Source organism: Xenopus laevis, chromosome 1L, assembly GCF_017654675.1.
Source record: "Xenopus laevis strain J_2021 chromosome 1L, Xenopus_laevis_v10.1, whole genome shotgun sequence".
NCBI classification, from domain to species: domain Eukaryota; kingdom Metazoa; phylum Chordata; class Amphibia; order Anura; family Pipidae; genus Xenopus; species Xenopus laevis.
In genome coordinates, this window is record NC_054371.1 from 10,902,592 (window position 1) to 10,924,032 (window position 21,441).

The window sequence follows — 21,441 nt, forward strand, 5'->3', positions numbered from 1 at the left end:
TTGTCTCAGCTGTGAAAAAGGGAGATTGGCGAGTAGAGAGTATAGTATGGGCCTCATGAATATAGTATGGGCCCATCAGGATTGTGAGCTACTGAATGACTGTAAGTGAAATAGCCACTAAAGTGACCAACTGCAAGAGGCATTGGGTACATGTTAAGACCCCTAATGGTGCTTGATTCTTAAGTTCACAATGTATTTCTCATCAGCGACATGCCTGCATGGAACAGTGTATATATTCCTTTGTGGCTTGCACGCACAGTCTGTCTCGCGGATATTATCTCGCCTGTTAATTACTGTTTTTTTTTAACACAATGCTGTTGTCTTGTACAGATTAGTGAATAATTAGCTTGATATTAATCAATCAGAAATGTGGCACAGGACATGGTTTTCAACTTGGTGATTGTGCAGCTTTATTTCTTTATATAAATATATATATCTCCTCATTTGCATACAGACCTTGTCACTCCTTCTCTCTGCAAATAAGAGGTCCCAGTAACAGCAGTGCATTGTAATGTAATTAATTCCCATGATGATGGGACCCTCGTGACTGCATTAGGTGCCCCGATTCCCAGGGGCTGCCGTACAATTGTTTTGCTGTTGTTTTCTACAGGAAATGGAGCCTGATTTAATATTGAGTATTAATAACATGTTAGATTGTGCTGAGACTACTCAGACCAACTTTTATGATAACTGTGGCCCTTTAAGTGCTGGTGCGTGTGGCCCCATTGCACGGCGAGTCACTATACTGAGAAATGTTTGTAGGTCACTAGAGCTTTGGCCGCAACATCCTCTGTGCAGATATTGAGTTCAGCTTTAGGCTTAGAGGTGGGGTTGTGAATTTGTGTAACACAAACATAATTTCAAGCAACTTTGCAACATACATCATAAAAAAAATATGCAGACTTTTCATAATTTTTTAAACGTTTCTGACAGTTCCCTAAGCCTAGCCCCCTGCTCTCCTGCTGATCTGTCTGACTACTTTGCTGAGCTGGCTGACTACTGTTACTTTGTATCAACAGCCATCTGTCCTCAGCCTGCATCCTCCAAACTCCACATTAAGGGAAGGAACATCCCAGTGCAATGCATTGTGGGTTATGTAGTTCCTGCATGCTGTCTGTAAGATGTGGAGAAGTTGTTACAATGTGTAACATCAGTGTTTAGTCCCTCCTTCCCTGCCAGGATTTCAAATGATGCAGAAAGAGAAGAACTGTTACACAGTTGGATTTCAGCATAGAAATGGCATTTATTTATACTTTTTGAAGAAACAGGTAATGGGTTTATTAGGGGTGTCTGTGTTATGTGGCCTCTTTATCAGATTTTGGTGTGGAAGCCAGAGTTCCCCTTTAAGTTTTTCTTTCCCTCTGTGCTTGCATCCAAATGAAAACAACCCGCCACATTCCCTAAATTCTTCCCTAAATTACCAGCTCAGGTGTTGAGCGCCTGTTCAACATGCCACAAAATGAAAATCCATTGCTTGAACTACCTCTGTTCTACTGGCTGAGATTTCAGCCACCCCTATCATTACAATGACAATGATCCAGTCCTGGGTTTTTTAAAACCTGATACCGTTTTTTAAGGTTTTTATTTAAACATTTGTAACATTGAGACAATAATAAACAATACAACACTGGTTTTACAGATGTGTTTTGTTTCTGTGTCTTAAATACACCCAGTACATCTATATTGATCAGCCGGTGACAGAGAAAAAGGGGGGATTTGGGGTTCTCAGTGGAGGGAGGGGCTATAGTCTCAGAGGGTTACCCATATAGTGTTAGTCTATAGCCTCAGCCCATTCTCCCCATATCTTGTGTTTTTGGGAGCACCCCTTGCAGTGTAGGTGAGATGTATCCGAGGGAGAAGGGCTGAGCCATCTAGTAAGTGTTGGGGGAGAATGAGAATTGAAGGAGGATACACTTCCTATAATAAAACAATAAGGTTTGGAAAAGGATAAGTGTCCCAGATTTAAAGACAATATTATCCACAATGCAGAATAGGCACACTTTGAGTGTAAGTATTTTAGGCAGGGATGTTGTGTTCTGAGAATAGTCCAGTACCTGCTCCCAAAAGTGTTGTACCTGTGGGCATAGCCATATCAGATGGAGGTAGTCCGCATCGCTGATGCCACATTAAGGGCAACGAGACGAGTCTTTGGCTGGGCTCCCATTAGATGTAGCCGAAAGGGAGTCAGATGAAACCTGTGGATGATTTTAAATTGGATTCATTGGTCTCAGCTGTGAAAAAGGGAGATTGGCGAGTAGAGAGTATAGCATGGGCCTCATGACTTTTAAAGGGGAACTTAAACCAAAACCAATCTTTGCAAAACAAAATTTCATTTCTAAGCAACATACCCACATGCATTAATCATAAATGCATACCTGCCATCGTTTGAAAATAGTAAAGAGGGACAAAAACATCAGGCGTGCCTAGCGTGCCGAACATTTGACCACGCCCATTTTTATGGTCACACCCCCTAATAACCATGTCCATTTTGCAAAATTTGGCATGTTATGAAAGTTTGAACACATTTTTGAGAGTTTAGGACAATGTTTTATGTGTTATAACACTTTTGTTAATGAAGCTGAAATTGCCCTTCAAGCTGCAAGTCACAGTTTCCCCAAGAGATCTGCTTATCTTAAATAGTTACATTTGTATCTTTGCTTATCTTAAATTGTTACAAAAGTATCCAAGTGCAGATGTTGGCTGTTCTGGGCTCTTTGCCAAAAAGCCTCTTATTTTAATTACGTTTCAGAAACTTTGTATCGTTTTCTGGCGTCAGTGCAGGAGATCAAAGAGAAACTCTGGACATTTCAGTACCGGTAAGTAACTGTTATTAAACACCGTTCTGCTCCTTTTTGTTCTCTGTGTGACTCTTGAAAGAATGTGTCAGAAGTCCCTTCAGGCCTGTTAATCAGCTGCCTCCTGCTCCATTGATCCAGTTTCAGTTACAAATAACTTGAAAACCATTGAAAAACAAACTCATTTCTGTCCTTCCTAAATAAAAAACGATAAGTCCAATTTATCTGATTTTACCTTATTTCGTTTACAGTATGGTAAAGTTAGAATGCCCCCTAGTGACCGATCTCAGATTAAACGTAAATTTATCATTTGAGGGCGCTTAATCAATTTCAAAGGCAACCACCTGCGGGCGCACACTTTGGGTCAGGAGCCAAGAATATGATGTCACATGATGCAACTGTCATGCCCTTGGGGTTTTGTAGACAGACATAATCCAGTCAGGTTTGGAATTGATCTTCATTGTTTATTTTTTCTGCAGGTCACAGGTTTGGAAATTGGAATTAAAATGTAAAGTCAGGTTGTGAACCAGAACCAGAACCAGACCAGAGCCAGACTTTCCACCAAACAAAGATGGCATCCCTAGACCCGCCACTAGGGTTGCCACCTGGCCAGTAAAAATGATGCTTGATGGCAATGTTATTAATAGGAAAAAACAACAAGAATATAGGAAGGCCGGTATTTGTTTCCAGAAAAGATGGCGTCCAGAAAAAAATGTATTTAGTGGGAGCATTTAACAGACGCTGGACTCAATGTGCTGCACACCCAGCCGCCATCCCATGTGGTCAGATAAATTCCAAGGAGAAGAAGAAAAAACAGCGGAGCACCGTGGAGTCCAGTAAAAGTATTAAAAAATGAAATTTTATTTACTATACATATAAAAGCAGATTACAGCAGCAGTGAACCTTGGCTGCCCGCTTAAGAAAAGATGGCGACCCTAGACCCGCCATTAGCAGAAGGTACATCATTAGAATACATAAGGTCCAATGAGCTATGCGACACAATATGACATCACTAAGCGCTGTTTCTATGGATCATATTACAGGGTTCTAAGGTCAAGTATATGTGTATTTTTGTTGCACTGGACATGGCAAAAGATCTGACATAAAAAAGGTGGCAAAAAGAGGTAGGGCCTATACAGATGGACAGACAGACTCAGGCCACAGAGCAGTTGTATAGACCAGGGAAACGACATCTAATTACTTGGATCAGGTCCTGCTCTCAATATATTATAGACAGAGTACAAAGCCAAAAAGGACCACAATCCCATAGTGTAATCTTAAACAGCCTAAGGGTTCTTACAGACGAGCGTTTTTACCTGCGTCTACTCCTCTGCTCCCCTGCGGCGGAACGGAAGAAAGCGCAATGCAGGGGAGCGCAGGAGTAGACGCACTGAATTATTGTCAATGGGGCTGTACTCACACAGATGCATATAAGCTCCGAACACAGGTTGGGACGCAGCATGTTGCATTTCACCTGCGGTCAGCGCTTACATGCGTCTGTGTGAATACAGCTCCATTGACAATAATTCCGTGCGTCTACTCCTGCGCTCCCCTGTGGCTGAACGGAAGACAAAGCAACGCAGGGGAGCGCAGGTAAAAAAGCTTGTCTGTAAGAGCCCTAATAATTCTGTTTTTCACAGACATCTAACCTGCTTGTTAGTTTTTTTGGATCACTGTTTTCTTCCTGCTTTCCCTCTCCTGGGAGCCCTACATTTTGGTTCCTTGCCTTATGGCAGCTGCCAATTCCCCCAGTGCAGTGTCCTAGGTCAGGCTGTGAGGGGGCACTCGATGGTTACCAGCTTCAAACCAATAACTTCTCTCACTGTCAGCTGTGCCCTGTAATGTTAAACAGCGGCAGCCATGGGCCAGTGGGCTACTTGCCTGGCATTCTGGGGCAGGCCTGGACTGAGAATTAAAATAGACCCTGGCATTTCAAGTACACAGAGGCCCAAACAGCCCCCAACCAGCCCACGACATAATGACTGGCTATAGCACATTACAGCAGCCTCTCTGGCCTTTTTCCAGAATCTACAGAATGCCAGTCAGGGCCTGCTCTGGGGTCTCTCTCCCAGGCCTGGATTTTTTGGCGAGGGCCTAGGGCAGCAAATTATTAGGGGCAGCAAATTATTAGGGGCAGCAAATTATTAGGGGCAGCAAATTATTAGGGGCAGCAAATTATTAGGGGCAGCAAATTATTAGGGGCAGCAAATTATTAGGGGCAGCATGCCGCAAGCCACTTAATGGGGAGCACTGGGGACACGCAGGAAGTGCGGGCGGGCGCCAGAACCATTGAGCCTAGGGGTGGCCGCCGGGGAAATCTGATGCTGCTCTCCCTGTTCCTTCAGACCAGAGGAGGGAAAGTCAATTTGGGCTGCTACAGACAAACATATGAGGAATGATATAATGTGTCACTTCTGCCCTGGGGCTATTCTATGCCTCTTGCTGCCTGAGGTTGCTCCTACGATGCTGCCCCCCCACCGTTGTCCCAAGAGCTTACCCTTTTTTGCACAGAAATGGGCCACATCGCACTAGAAGAGACGAATTTCCGGTTTATGACCAGAAATTTGGCACTTAAAGTTACCACTCGGGAGCTGCCGACGCCTGAGGCGATTTCCTCAACTCACCCCGTGACAGCAGCGCCCCCACTTCTGCCCAATGTTAATCCCAATGTTAATAGGGAAAACCAGCAAGAATATAGGAAGGCCCTGAGCCACACTGGAGATACAGACTGTATTCTGTGCCACACACTATGCCAACATATTATTAATAGAGAACATGGATAAATCTATAGAGAGGACTGTTATTATTTGGGCTGGTAGGGGGGTCACTAGACGAGGCCTCAGAGATACATTAATTACACTGGGTCAGTATCAGACAGGCAGAGCAATGGACAACACAAGGGAATATCAGGATACAAGGCCCAGACTGGGACAGAATTAATATATAGTCAATGTTTATGGAATGAGCTACAATTTGCACAACTTAAATATAAATGACTCTAGTACTGCTGCAGGGACTGTAGAACTACAGCTCAGCGCCCAGTAATGTTTAGGGTTGTTCTTGTTCCCCTACAGGTTACACAGTCATTGTGCCCCTCACTATATAATCCCATATGTCCTCCCACGCTCTGTACTTCCGGCTTCTCAGGAGTCTGTTATTAACTCCTCCCACCAGCAGGGGTCGCTGTGACGCATCTGTGCCCTTAGTTCTAAGCGTCGCGCGCGCTTACTTCGTGTATTTCGCGCCTCCTGCCGCCAGAGGGCGTTGTCCTGAGCGGACGCGGCTGGTTTATGAAGCTGAAGGTGATGGGATCTCGGCTCCCTCCCGCGGCTCTCTCTCTCCGACAGGTCAGTCAGTGGGCGCGGAGGTTACCGGGATTATGTCAGCGCGGGGCTCCGGAGTCGCTTCATTTAACTGCAAAGGGGAAACACGCGGCTTCCTCGGGATACAGCGCCCAACTGTGGCCTCCACTTCTCCTGACTGTCAGTTTGGGGGCGGGGCTGATGGAGGATTGTGGGAGTCACAGTAGTTCTGAAAGTCTCCTAGTGTTGCTTCTCTGATTCCTGAACCCTGATTTCTTACACTTACTGTGCGATATACATTTATACTGTCCTTATATACCCCAGGCTCTCCAGCTCTCATTTTCAGACCTCACTACAAAACTAGCCCAGGACCAGCCCATCACTAGCCCGACACCAGCCCATCACTAGCCCGACACCAGCCCATCACTAGCCCGACACCAGCCCATCACTAGCCCGACACCAGCCCATCACTAGCCCAGGACCAGCCCATCACTAGCCCAGGACCAGCCCATCACTAGCCCGACACCAGCCCATCACTAGTTACTAGCATTTAATATAGTAAGAGCACTCCAAAGTAGCAAAATGCTGTGATTTATTAAAGACTACTACACAACATGTTTCAGTTCTTACATACACTTTTTCAAGTGCCAACACCAGCCCATCACTAGCCCGACAGCAGCCCATCACTAGCCCGACAGCAGCCCATCGTTAGCCCGACAGCAGCCCATCACTAGCCCGACAGCAGCCCATCACTAGCCCGACAGCAGCCCATCACTAGCCCGACAGCAGCCCATCGTTAGCCCGACAGCAGCCCATCACTAGCCCGACAGCAGCCCATCACTAGCCCGACAGCAGCCCATCACTAGCCCGACAGCAGCCCATCACTAGCCCGACAGCAGCCCATCACTAGCCCGACAGCAGCCCATCGTTAGCCCGACAGCAGCCCATCACTAGCCCGACAGCAGCCCATCGCTAGCCTGACACCAATCCATCGCTAGCCGGACACCAGCCTGTCACTAGCCCTACGCTAGCCCAACACAACACTAGCCCGACACTAACCCAACACCAGCTCAACACTAGCCAAGAGGACTTCAACAGTATCCCAACATTAGGACAATATGTGCAGTGAAAAAAGTCTAAAAAATACACAAGTCCGTCCCATTGCATGCTGGGTATTGTAGCCTTACATTCAAGTTGGCAAAAACTACATTACCCAACATGCATTGGGAGACACAGGCTTGGCACATTAGGGCAAGAACAAACTTTGACAGGTTTCCTAAGTACAAACCAGACAAAGGCCCAAAAAGTAGCCCAAATCTGTACCTTGGTAGTTTGTACTAATTAGTAGCCCAACTTGGCTGGGAAACCACCAACATGGCAACCCTACCATACTCCAGTCTATTAACAAGGTTAAAGCATGCTGGGAGTTGTAGTCCAGGAACATCAAGGATTGATTCTATCAGTTCAGTGGAGCTATGTTTGGGCCAGTGGCCCACTTAAAGGAAAACTATACCCCCCAAACAATGTAGGTCTCTATAAAAAGATATTGCATAAAACAGCTCATACGTAAAATCCTGCTTCATGTAAATAAACCATTTTCATAATAATATACTTTTCTAGTAGTATGTGCCATTGGGTAATCATAAATAGAAAACTGCCATTTTAAAAAATAAGGGCCGCCCCCTGGGATCGTAGGATTCACTGTACTCACAAACATACCAACAAACCATACATGTAAGGTCACATGAGCCAATTAACAGACAGTTGTGACTTTTGCTTCAACACTTCTTCCTGTTAGAGTTGAAGTATTTCTGGTCAGGTGATCTCTTCCTGTTACAGTTAGAGCTCAGTATTTCTGGTCAGGTGATCTCTTCCTGTTACAGTTAGAGCTGCAGTATTTCTGGTCAGGTGATCTCTCCCTTTTACAGTTAGAGCTGCAGTATTTCTGGTCAGGTGATCTCTTCCTGTTACAGTTAGAGCTGTAGTATTTCTGGTCAGGTGATCTCTTCCTGTTACAGTTAGAGCTGCAGTATTTCTGGTCAGGTGATCTCTTCCTGTTACAGTTAGAGCTGCAGTATTTCTGGTCAGGTGATCTCTTCCTGTTACAGTTAGAGCTGCAGTATTTCTGGTCAGGTGATCTCTTCCTGTTACAGTTAGAGCTGCAGTATTTCTGGTCAGGTGATCTCTTCCTGTTACAGTTAGAGCTGCAGTATTTCTGGTCAGGTGATCTCTTCCTGTTACAGTTAGAGCTGCAGTATTTCTGGTCAGGTGATCTCTTCCTGTTACAGTTAGTGTTGTAGTATTTCTGGTCAGGTGATCTCTGAGGCAGCACACAGACCATCACAAAATGGTGGCTCAAGGCAAGAGATGTAAAAGGGCAATATTTACTTAAATGTATATTCCAGTTTGGTAAGATTCTTCAATATGCCACTTAATATGATATGAACTATCTGTTGCTTAAAGGAAAACTATACCCCCAAAATGAATACTTAAGCAACAGATAGTTCATATCATATTAAGTGGCATATTAAAGAATCTTACCAAACTGGAATATATATTTAAGTAAATATTGCCCTTTTACATCTCTTGCCTTGAGCCACCATTTCGTGATGGTCTCTGTGCTGTCTCAGAGATCACCTGACCAGAAATACTACAACTCTAACTGTAACAGGAAGAAGTGTGGAAGCAAACGACACAACTCTGTCTGTTAATTGGCTCATGTGACATAACATGTATGGTTTGTTGGTATGTTTGTGAGTACAGTGAATCCTACGATCCCAGGGGGCGGCCCTTATTTTTTTAAAATGGCAATTTTCTATTTATGATTACCCAATGGCACATACTACTAGAAAAGTATATTGTTATGTTAATGGTTTATTTACATGAAGCAGGATTTTACATATGAGTTGTTTTATGCAATATCTTTTTATAGAGACCTACATTGTTTGGGGGGTATAGTTTTCCTTTAAGTGTTCATTTTGGGGGTATAGTTTTCCTTTAATGTTTAACGTGTGGCCATGGGATGATGTCAGACTGCTGCCACGCCCCCTGCAGGACAGTCCCATTGACAGCTGGGAGGGGGAGGAGTTTCTCTCATCAGACTGCTGCCATGCCCCCTGCAGGACAGTCCCATTGACAGCTGGGAGGGGGAGGAGTTTCTCTCATCCGACTGCTGCCATGCCCCCTGCAGGACAGTCCCATTGACAGCTGGGAGGGGGAGGAGTTTCTCTCAGACTGCTGCCACGCCCCCTGCAGGACAGTCCCATTGACAGCTGGGAGGGGGAGGAATTTCTCTCATCAGACTGCTGCCACGCCCCCTGCAGGACAGTCCCATTGACAGCTGGGAGGGGAGGAGTCTGTGGGCACTGTTGGGTTTCATGGCTAAAGATGTTGCTCTCTCCGTCAGTTCCTGGTCAGACAGCAGGTGCTGGGACTGTACAGGAGAATACTGAGAGCCGTGCGACAGATCCCCGACGTTGCAGATCAACGTTACATGCAGGAATGGGCCAGGGAGGAGTTCAGGAGGAATAAAGGGGCCTCGGAGGAGGTGAGAGTCCTCATGTTATTTCATATAGAGAGAGAGAGAGAGAGTGATAGAGGAGGGGGCCTTGCTCAGAGCTAACAGTCTAATCAACTACAACTCTCAGCAGCACTCCTGCCAATGCAGCTATTGGTTGTAGTTCTACAACATCTTTCACTTATTACAGATTGCCATCCGCATGATGATCACTCAAGGACAGAGGCAGCTGCAGGAATTAGAGCGGGCCCTCCAGCTAGCCAAATCCTAGCCCCAAGGTGGCAACCAATGAGATTGGACGTGAGTCAGCAGTTTCACCATTGGCTGCTGCTGAAGGGAGTGCAGCTCCATGTATAGCTGCATTGTTATTGGTTGGCCGGTCCACAGCTGGAGGATACATTAGACAAGAGCAAGCTGAGGGGGGAGGCGGCAAAGAAACACGGGCCCTTTTTTCTGATTGTGGCCCTCCAGCAACATCCAATCATATCAATGTCCTGTAAATACACTCAGCACCTCCATACGCCTCTATTTATTGCTAATAAAATCAACATATTCTATTATTTGTCTGCTCTTATACAAAGAACCCTTTTCCTATGCTGATGATGAAAGCTCCCCGCCCTGTTACCCGTCTCACCACAAGGTGGCAGTGTAGCACTAGAGTCCGCTGATGTTGGGGAGGAGATGAAGCAGAGGCGCTGTATAGATTTCATATCTGAGAACATTGATTGTGGGACCCTAAAGTGTTTATAAGGGAGAGTAGGGGGGCACCACATGGGATACACAACCCATTAGTCTTACAGGGAACACAAGGCTGACGCTTAGATCTGGGGAGCTGTTATTATCTCCCAACACTTGAAGCAGATGGAGGGGCCCCCTAATGTAATCATTGTTACTCTGCTGCATTATTTCTTCCATCTGTTGGCAGCCCCCCCCCCCCCCCAGCATTTTAGTGGGAAGAATGGAGGAGAAATGAATGTACTGGAGGATGGGAGAAACTGGTTAGTAGCACCAACTGTCAGCTTGGCCTGTATAGAGTGCACAGACAGTCGCATGGAAGGAGGACATACGTGGCATTCAGGAGGCACAATTGGCAGTTACTGGAGGATTCCCCTGGGTTTACTGATCTCAGGATTGGCCCTCCAGCACTTGTGCCGCAGTTGTGCTCCTTATAGAGAGTCCCTTATGTAATATAAATACTTGGAATAACTGATTGATAAAGAGCCGCACCCCGAAATATCAGAGAAACGGCTTCTCCGCTCAATGTAACAAAATAAAGGAGTTTTCTCCAGAGCGAAAATATGGCAGGAATTTCAGCTTTCTCTCCCAAGTCCGAGGGATGGAGCTTGGCACAAACTGGTATATACTGGAGTGTGAGATACAGACATTAACCCAGTCTGGGTGTGGCCAAATGTCAGAGACTGTTAACCCATTCACTGCGGAGCAGGATAGGTTATCCCTTATAATACAGAGTGATACTCAGAGTTCTCTGTATAACTCAGCCTGCAGCCTTGTGTCTTTATATGGTCACAGAACAACCCCTCAGTGACTTCTAATATCCTTATCATTTACAGTAGGGGGTACACTATCCCTTATAATACATGAGTGATACTCAGAGTTCCCTGTATAACTCAGCCTGCAGCCTTGTGCCTTTATATGGTCACAGAACAACCCCTCAGTGACTTCTAATATCCTTATCATTTACAGTAGGGGGTACACTATCCCTTATAATACATGAGTGATAGAGTTCCCTGTATAACTCAGCCTGCAGCCTTGTGTCTTTATATGGTCACAGAACAACCCCTCAGTGACTTCTAATATCCTTATCATTTACAGTAGGGGGTACATTATCCCTTATAATACATGAGTGATACTCAGAGTTCCCTGTATAACTCAGCCTGCAGCCTTGTGCCTTTATATGGTCACAGAACAACCCCTCAGTGACTTCTAATATCCTTATCATTTACAGTAGGGGGTACATTATCCCTTATAATACATGAGTGATACTCAGAGTTCCCTGTATAACTCAGCCTGCAGCCTTGTGCCTTTATATGGTCACAGAACAACCCCTCAGTGACTTCTAATATCCTTATCATTTACAGTAGGGGGTACATTATCCCTTATAATACATGAGTGATACTCAGAGTTCCCTGTATAACTCAGCCTGCAGCCTTGTGCCTTTATATGGTCACAGAACAACCCCTCAGTGACTTCTAATATTCTTATCATTTACAGTAGGGGTACATTATCCCTTATAATACATGAGTGATACTCAGAGTTCCCTGTATAACTCAGCCTGCAGCCTTGTGCCTTTATATGGTCACAGAACAACCCCTCAGTGACTTCTAATATCCTTATCATTTACAGTAGGGGGTACAGTATCCCTTATAATACATGAGTGATACTCAGAGTTCCCTGTATAACTCAGCCTGCAGCCTTGTGCCTTTATATGGTCACAGAACAACCCCTCAGTGACTTATAATATCCTTATCATTTACAGTAGGGGGTACATTATCCCTTATAATACATGAGTGATACTCAGAGTTCCCTGTATAACTCAGCCTGCAGCCTTGTGCCTTTATATGGTCACAGAACAACCCCTCAGTGACTTATAATATCCTTATCATTTACAGTAGGGGGTACATTTTCCGTTATACATACAACCCCAGAAGATATAACAGCACGCAGGTTTATGTTTTGATATTCAGCAGGGCTGTCTCGGAATAGTTAGTTCAGCTGTTCCCTGTAGTTACAGATAATTGCTGTTCTCCTCCCTTTGGCCAGTAGCAGGTGGCCAGGGCACTTGTGCTGAGATTAGAGAATATCTCTGGTCACTGCCCCCGGCTAATCTGTCATTAGGGTCAGAACCCTGCAATTAGCACAGTCTCTCCTACATTGAATCGGGGCCATCCCGCTGTGTGTTTACTGGCAGTATGAGGGCACACAGAGGATTAAAAGGGTGAGGTTAAAAAAAACAAGTTAAGTTTCCATGTCCAGTAGGCTAAGTGACTGGGGGTGCTGGGAGGAGAAACAGGGACAAGGGAAGCAGAGAAGGGCAAGTGCTAGCGTTGCCACCTCACCCCTTTAAAACAGAACACATATGGAATCCACAGCCTGCTAATTAGCAATTTAGATGCATGCTGCAGACTGAACTGATTTATATGCAGCCGTGCATCTAAATGAATTGTTAATTAGCAGGCTGTGCATTCCATATGTGTTCAGTTTTAGGGCTCTTACTCACTGGCGTTCTGACCTGCGCTCCCCTGCGTTCCGTTTTTTGGCGTTCAGCCGCAGGGGAGCGCAGGAATAGACGCAAGTCATTATTTCAAATGGGGCTGTACTCACTCAGGCGCGTGTAGGCGCCGAACGCAGGAAAAATGCAGCATGTTGCGTCGCAACCTGCGTTCGGCGCCTACACGCGCCTGTGTGAGTACAGCCCCATTTGAAATAATGACATGCGTCTATTCCTGCGGCTGAACGCCAAAAAACGGAACGCAGGGGAGCGCAGGTCAAAACGCCAGTGAGTAAGAGCCCTTAAAGGGGTGAGGTGGCAACGCTAGCAAGGCTCAAGGCTGGTCACCCCCCAAATAAAAGGTCAAGTAGTCTCTCCTGGGCCCCAAGAGGGAATGGGTGTAATATAAGGAAATGGGTGTAAATAAGGGATGGGGAAGTGGAAGCGGCACAGAGAAATGCAGCGGACGTCCTGAGAGGAAGAGTCCGAGAGCAGCTGAACAATTCTCTTCTAAGGGCGAGGCCCAGGGCTTCCTGATGTGATGCAACTCGCTGCTTATTTAACCCTCTCACCTCCAGCCCTTCACTCTCCCATGTGCTGCAGCCTGTATCATACCTCCCAAAATTTTGGAGGTAAAAAGAGGGACAAAAAATTTTTTTCCGCACGTAGCGCAGCAATTTTTTTACCACACCCCTTTCTGTGGCCACACCCCCTAATTACCATGTTTGTTTTACAAAATTTGTCGGGTTATGAAAGTTTAAAAATATTTCTCCTTATCTAAACTGTGTTTTTGTGTCTCAAAATTGTTACAAAGTATCTTATTTGCACCTGTTAGCTGTTCTGGGCTCTCTGCTAAAAGCCAATTAAGTGAGAAACTTTGTTTCTTTTTCTGGCTGTTCAGTGCAGAGAAAAGAGGGACTTTCCAGTACAAATGAGGGACTGCGGGTTGAGCTGTCAAAAGAGGGACCGTCCCTCCGAAAAAGGGACAGTTGGGAGGTATGCTGTAATGTTAATGGTACCCCTCTCCTCATTCCACTCTCATGTCTGCCCTCACTTTATAAACCCCACCTTACCTCTCCCCCCATCCTCTTCTCTCCACAACTCCCGGCACCCTGCTACCACTTGTTCTGCCAGTATAGAGCCCAATCAGACATGAGAAGGTTACAGGGAGTATATCTATACAATGTCCCATCATTCCTAGGGTCATCAATATTCAAAGGGTATGGGGTGAGGTTCCGCTGATATCCTTAGTGTAGAAAGCTTGGGGGTTATTTGTGTTTCGGACGTTGGACATGAAGCAAGAGCACACTGCGCTGTGATTGGACAGAGGTTCACCATGCTGTGATGCGGCAGGAGAAAAACATGCTTCTGATTGGTCCAGAGGAAAGCTGTGATGCTGGCAAGGAATTCACTGACAGACTTGAGGGCCCAAGAAAGTCTGGATCAGCCCCTGCTTCAGTGGAGCTTACAGTCTAAGCATCTCCTATGGATCTCTTCAACTACAGCTCCCAGCATCCTAATGGCAGCCAGTTACTAAGAGTTGTAATTCAGCAGCTTTACCCACAGGTTGATATTAACTGTCCGAATGGTGGAAGGACATATATGCAGTAAGGGAGGGCCCCCGATCTCATAAAGGGCATACGACTCTTGGTACAAGAATTATTACACTGGGTAAATATTGTTATTATATAATAGATCACATCATCATTCCTACAACTCCCAGCATGCCCCATCAGCCAAACATTCCCATATTGAGGGGTCTCCCCCTGGCCTGGAATGGCACCCACCTTCTCATGTATGGAATTTGTGATATGGGGTGGGGGCGATTGTTGCTGCAGAAATGCGGACTATAAACAGCCGGTTGCGTTGCAGTGGATGCGCTGGAGCTGCCCCATTGGCTATAGAGGATATGAGTGTTTCCTGCAGAACAAAGGGATAAGAGATCATCACCAGAAATAGAATAAAGCAATAATATCATTAGGGCAACAGGGAAATCCACTTATAATAGTTCTATTATTTCTCATGGACTGGGGGCACCGGCTCATTCATGGGGTTCTCCATCCCTAACTATATCTGGGGCAGTAACTGGGGGCATTGCTTCATGTTCATTCATGGGGTTTCCACTGTCTGGAAGTAACTGGGGCGTGGCCTAAAATTACCCAGTTTTCCCTTTTCAAATGGAAGGTAAGTCTTCTAATGCACCAACGCAGCGGGTAACATAGTAACACAGTTAGTGAGGGTGAAAAACGACACACGTCCATCAAGTTCAACCTTTTAACTTTTTTTAACCTGCCTAACTGCCAGTTGATCCAGAGGAAGGCAAAAACCCCATCTGAAGCCTCTCCAATTTGCCTCAGAGGGGAAAATAATTCCTTCCTGACTACAAGATGCAATGGGACCAGTCCCTGGATCAACTTGTACTATGAGCTATCTCCCATATCCCTGTATTCCCTCACTTGCTAAACACCATCCAACCCCTTCTTATACCTATCTAATGTATCAGCCTGTACCACTGATTCACTTCCCAGCTCTCCCTGTAACACCCCTTTCCCTCCTCTAATCTCATTGGCTCCCTCCTGTCTGCTGGGAGGAGCTACTGGTGAATAAAGCATCCGACCCTTCCTTGTACCTATCTAATGTATCAGCCTGTACCACTGATTCACTTCCCAGCTCTCCCTGTAACACCCCTTTCCCTCCTCTAATCTCATTGGCTCCCTCCTGTCTGCTGGGAGGAGCTACTGGTGAATAAAGCATCCGACCCTTCCTTGTACCTATCTAATGTATCAGCCTGTACCACTGATTCAGGGAGACAATTCCACATCTTCACAGCTCTCACTGTAACAAACCCCTTCCCAATATTTAGCTGGAATCTCTTTTCTTCTAATCGGAATGGGTGACCTTGTGTCAGCTGGAAAGACCTACTGGTAAATAAATCATTAGAGAGATTATTATATGATCCCCTTATATATTTATACATAGTTATCATATCTCCCCTTAAGCGCCTCTTCTCCAGAGTGAACATCCCCAATTTGGCCAGTCTTTCCTCATAGCTAAGATTTTCCCTTTACCAGCTTAGTTGCCCTTCTCTGTCCCCTCTCTAATACAATAATGTCCTGTTTGAGTGATGAAGACCAAAACTGTAGGGCATATTCTAGATGGGGCCTTACCAGTGCTCTATACAGTGGGACCCCCTCCTCCCGTGACTCTCTGCCCCATTTAATACAACTCAAGACCTTATTTGCCCTTGATGCTGCTGACTGGCATTACTTGCTACAGACAAGTTTATTATTTACAAGGACTCCAAGCTCCGTCTCCATTATGGATTTGCCTAGTGCAGTCCCATTAAGGGTATAAGTGGATATTGTTACATCCCAGGTGCAGGACTTTACATTTATCAACATTGAATCTCATTTGCCACTTAGCTGCCCAGATTGCCAGTTAGTCAAGATCCTGTTGCAAGTGCCACATCCTGGATGGAATTAATTGGGCTGATAGTTTTGTGTCATCTGCAAACACTGATACATTACTTACAACACCCTCCCCTAAGTCATTAATGAACAAGTTAAATAAAAGTGGACCCAATACTGAGCCCTGGGGGACCCCACTAAGAACCTTACTCCAAGTAGAGAATGTCCCATTAACAACCACCCTCTGTACCCGATCCTGTAGCCAGTTTCCTATCCATGTGCAAACGACTTCATTAAGCCCAACAGACCTTAGTTTAGAAAGCAGTCGTTTGTGGGGCACAGTATCAAACGCTTTGGCAAAATCCAAATAGATCACATCTACCGCCCCCCACTATCCAGAATCTTACTTACCTCATCATAAAAAGCAATCAAATTTGTCTGACATGACCTATCCTTCATAAAGCCATGCTGATTGTTGCTCATAATGCCATTCACTAGGACAAAATTTTGAATGTGATCTCTTAACAAGCCTTCAAATAATTTGCCCACCACAGATGTCAAGCTTACTGGCCTATAATTGCCAGGCTGAGATCGTAATCCTTTTTTAAATATTGAAATAACATCAGCTTTTCTCCAATCCATAGGCACCATACCAGATGAAAGTGAATCTGAGAAAATCAGAAATAGGGGCTGGTCTAAACCTGAACTAAGCTCTCTTAGAACCCGGGTAGGGTAGGTACTAAGGGCTTTACCAATGTACTGCCAGATAGATACAGGGAACACTGTCGTGCAACTATTATGAGCTGTATTTCACACATAAACCTTATTTGTTGGAATGGGGAGTGACTGTGGTGATTGCTCTAGTCCCGTGTCAGAGTTGCACTAGTTGCAATTGCCATTAGAGTGCAAATCAAGTGCAAAGAGAGCAGTTACAGCATCTTATGCAACTACATGTTTTCCTGTGAGACAGGAACAGGTTTGGGCCCATAAATCAGACCCAAAGATTTTTTCCTGAAAGGTAAAGAATTCAGTGGCTCTCTGTATCAGGAAACACATGAAATGTTTATTTGAAGGGGAGATTAAACTGATAACCTTTCTGTTTTATCACATAGTTAGAGTCTCAGCAACTTAAATGCAACTTTATTATATATATTATATATTTTTTGTGTTCACCGCCTGACCTGCATCAGTTCTCTAGCAAGGACTACGAAGAAAAGATTAGGGGTGCGGTTGTACTGTAGGAAGGACCATGAAGAAAAGATTAGGGGTGCGGCTGAACTGTAGGAAGGACCATGAAGAGAAGATTAGGGGTGCATCAGTTCTCTAGAGAGGACCACGAAGAAAAGATTAGGGGTGCGGCTGTACTATAGGAAGGACCATGAAGATAACATTTGGGGTGCATCAGTTCTTTAGCTAGGGCAATGAAGAGACAATTAGGGGTGCACCAGTTCTCTAGCAAGGACAATGAAGAAAAGATCAGGGGGTGCGGCTGTATTATAAGAAGGACCATGAAGAGAAGATTAGGGGTGCACCAGTTCTCTAGCAAGGACAATGAAGAAAAGATCAGGGGTGCGGCTGTATTATAAGAAGGACCATGAAGAGAAGATTAGGGGTGCATCAGTTCTTTAGGAAGGACCATGAAGAGAAGATTAGGGGTATGGTGTTGTACTATAGGAAGAACCACAAAGAGAAGATTTAGCGGGCATCAGTTCTGTAGGCAGGGCCATGAAGAGAAAATTAGGGGTGCATCAGTTCTTTAGACAGGGCAACGAAGAGAAGATATGGGGTGCATCAGTTCTTTAGACAGGGCAATGAAGAGAAGATTAGCTGTGCATCAGTTCTTTAGGAAGGACCACGAAGAGAAGATTAGGGGTGCATCAGATCTGAAGGAAGGACCATGAAGTGAAGATTAGTGTTTTGGCTGTACTTAGGAAGGTCCACAAAGAGAAGATTAGGAGAGCATCAGTTCTGTATGAAGGACCATGAAGAGAAGAGGATATGGTATTGAACTATAGGAAGGACCACAAAGAGGAGATTTATGGGGCATCAGTTCTGTAGGCAGGACCATGAAGAGAAGATTAGGGGTGCATCAGTTCTGTAGGCAGGTCATGAAGAGAAGATTAGGAGTGCATCAGTTATGTTGGAAGGACCATGAAGACAAGATTAGGGGTATGGTGTTGTACTATAGGAAGGACCACAAAGTGAAGATTAGGGGTATGGCTATACTATAGGAAGGACCACGAAGGGAAGATTATTGGTGCAGCTGTACTGTAGTAAGGACCTTGAAGGGAAGATTAGGGTGTATCAGTTCTTTAGGAAGGACCATGAAGAGAAGATTAGGGTGTATCAGTTCTTTAGGAAGGACCATGAAGAGAAGATTATGGGTATGGTGTTGTACTATAGGAAGGACCACAAAGTGAAGATTAGGGGTATGGCTATACTATAGGAAGGACCACAAAGGGAAGGACCACGAAGGAAAGATTATTGGTGCAGCTGTACTGTAGGAAGGACCTTGAAGAGAAGACTGGGGTGCATCAGTTCTGTAGGAAGGACCATGAAGAGAAGACTAGGGGTGCCTTGGTAATGTAGGAAGGAACATGCAGAGAAGAGAAGAAGTGACATAGGATGGCCGAGGAAATGAGAGATCGAATATGGTGAGTTTGGTTCTTAGCAAGGAGACGATTCTTACTTGTAAAATATTTCAGTTATGTTCTATAATTCTTTGCTGAACTTTAGTAACCGCCTTGATTGGGAGATTTACATTTTCCATATCCCCTGCAGAATATTTCAAGGAGAATTAAATAAACAGATTTTTCTTTTTTTTTAATGCACAGAATTCCAATTCTCCGCATGGACTCGGCCAACCACAAAACCAAATCTTTTCTACCGGGATCTATAGACGGCTGTTCCTAATAAGAAATGCGACCGTATCATGTTTCCCAGTTCTACGAGCAGAGCCTGCCTTAGAGACGTGGGGCCCTGGCAAGACAGGAAAGCTGGGGCTCCATCTGATAAAGGAAAAGTACATTCATCTGTGGCCCCCCACTGTTGTTGTACTGCCCCAAAATATAGTTTCAAGCTGAATTCGTGTTTTTGTACTAGCAGTATTTTTTTATGAAAGGTCAATCGCAGGTTTAAATTACATTTTTTCACCCTCTACAATTTATTTTTCACTTTCTGCACCGCTGAGCTTTGTCTTGCTGCACTTTTTCAGGTACGAACACATTTAATTTTTTTCTGTTATTTTTTGGGATCACAATGATTTTTTTAAGCTTTCCATTGTTAGAGCAGAGATCTAACAATCCAATACAATTGATTGGAAAATGTGATCAATAGGTTCAAAATCTATATTAATAATTGCTTAAGCTTTCCTGGGAATCGATTCCAGGGACAGATCAGCATGTCTGTGGTATCGAATCCCACAGTAGTCGTTTTTTTTTTTTGTTTTGTTTTTTTTAAAGAAGAACTAAACTGAGCACCATTAACATGAAACAGGCTGGGGTCCCATGTGGGGCATCCCCCAGCAGGAGCCACTCCATTTTTTGTTCTGCACGCTCCTGGTTGGTGATCTCTGCCAGAGAGATACACATCAGATGTGAATCGACCAGAAATGTCAACCCAGCTGTTTATCTCTGCAAATTTCATGGGGGCCACCCTTGAGTTTTTCACAGGCCAATGCGTTTGGGGAGGGGCCATGCGCCCCCAATAATACAATAATTCAAATGGGGTGTCGATATGTGGGAAATAAAATGTTCTCGGGGGTCTATTCACTATTATCAGGGGTCTGCTTGCTGCACTGTAGTGTGCTCGCTGTTTGAGTCACTTCATCAGTGGCCAAGGCTTTGACCCTCACACTCACTTTGAGTCAGAGCCAGAAAGGGACGGGCTCTTTGAGTTCGTGGGAGCAGCCATTAACAATAAGAGAAATGGGAAGAGATAAGGGTCTCGGCATCTGCTTTCATCCTGTCTGAATGTTCTGTATATAAAGTCAGCGCTGGACAGGAAACCCAGTTGGGCACACCCAGCCATTGTACGGGCCTGTAGGGTGTAATCGCTCGCTCCAGGAACAAATCCAGCAGCAGTCCCTCCTGCCGGGGGGTAATTAACCCTAGTATGTTATAGAATGACCTGTCCATGCACTGTGACCCAAGTCGACCCAACATCAGTGTGGATATATCTATTCCACCAGGGAATTGAATGCATGTACAGCCACTCCATTCTGGTTGGAAAATACCAGGCACATGTTGCCTTTATACATATTTTTCAACTGTATCCAGTGTCCTGGGGAGAATTAGCTTGGTGTCCCCACCCCTTGTTATGGATCACACTCCACTGTCAGGGGGCAACACCAACAAGAATAAAGCAGGAACAGTAGATCTGTCCGCACTTCTGGGGCCCGTCCAAATGGTTCTGGGCTTGCTCATACATTCTCTAATGAAATATGCTTCACATTTCCTATTTGTCTGCACTCCAGGAGTGATGGAATCAGTCAGTGTTGGGCTCACACCGAGCCTTCTGATCTGTATGAAATATGTGTTATACACACAGGCTGAGTGGGGGGCACATGTCCCCAATATAGCTTGTTAACTACAGCCCAGCGTGCTGATATATTTATATGCCACAAATAGGTAGAAAATGTGTAAATGATGATGACAAAGCCCATGTTCTTCATTAATCAAAGGGCTACATGTTGATATGAAATGTTACTGCTGCAATCTTGTTCTACTGCCTCTATCTGTCCTTAATATAAACATCTTGTTCTACTGCTTCTATCTGTCCTTACTATAAACATCTTGTTCTACTGCCTCTATCTGTCCTTAATATAAACATCTTGTTCTACTGCTTCTATCTGTCCTTACTATAAACATCTTGTTCTACTGCTTCTATCTGTCCTTACTATAATCATCTTGTTCTACTGCTTCTATCTGTCCTTACTATAATCATCTTGTTCTACTGCCTCTATCTGTCCTTACTATAAACATCTTGTTCTACTGCTTCTATCTGTCCTTACTATAATCATCTTGTTCTACTGCCTCTATCTGTCCTTACTATAAACATCTTGTTCTACTGCTTCTATCTGTCCTTACTATAAATGTCTTGTTCTACTGCTTCTATCTGTCCTTACTATAATCATCTTGTTCTACTGCTTCTATCTGTCCTTACTATAAATGTCTTGTTCTACTGCTTCTAT

The 21,441-nt window shown here is 44.8% G+C and overlaps 1 protein-coding gene across 2 annotated transcripts; it reads left to right on the forward strand.

Annotated features, from left to right (window-relative positions):
* Positions 1–5,993: 5,993 nt before the first annotated feature.
* lyrm2.L (LYR motif containing 2 L homeolog) lies at positions 5,994–19,334 on the forward strand. 2 transcript variants are annotated; one of them, XM_041586884.1, is made up of 3 exons: positions 5,994–6,142; positions 9,504–9,644; positions 19,085–19,334. In XM_041586884.1, the coding sequence occupies exons 1-3, from the start codon at positions 6,086–6,088 to the stop codon at positions 19,331–19,333; spliced, it is 447 nt and encodes a 148-aa protein (XP_041442818.1). In that variant the 5' UTR covers positions 5,994–6,085; the 3' UTR covers position 19,334. The 2 variants fall into 2 exon arrangements, with proteins under 2 accessions (XP_041442818.1, XP_018082852.1); XM_018227363.2 differs by lacking the exon at positions 19,085–19,334 and adding an exon at positions 9,805–10,171 and having other exon boundaries at positions 5,999–6,142.
* The last annotated feature ends 2,107 nt before the right edge of the window (positions 19,335–21,441 follow it).

Excerpts from the sequence above, each read along its gene's own strand:
- lyrm2.L (XM_041586884.1), top strand. The coding sequence starts at position 6,086 with ATGAAGCTGAAGGTGATGGGATCTCGGCTCCCTCCCGCGGCTCTCTCT. Across the intron at positions 6,143-9,503 it reads CGGCTCTCTCTCTCCGACAG|TTCCTGGTCAGACAGCAGGT; the intron begins GTCAGTCAGTGG and ends TCTCTCCGTCAG. Across the intron at positions 9,645-19,084 it reads ATAAAGGGGCCTCGGAGGAG|AATTCCAATTCTCCGCATGG; the intron begins GTGAGAGTCCTC and ends TTTAATGCACAG.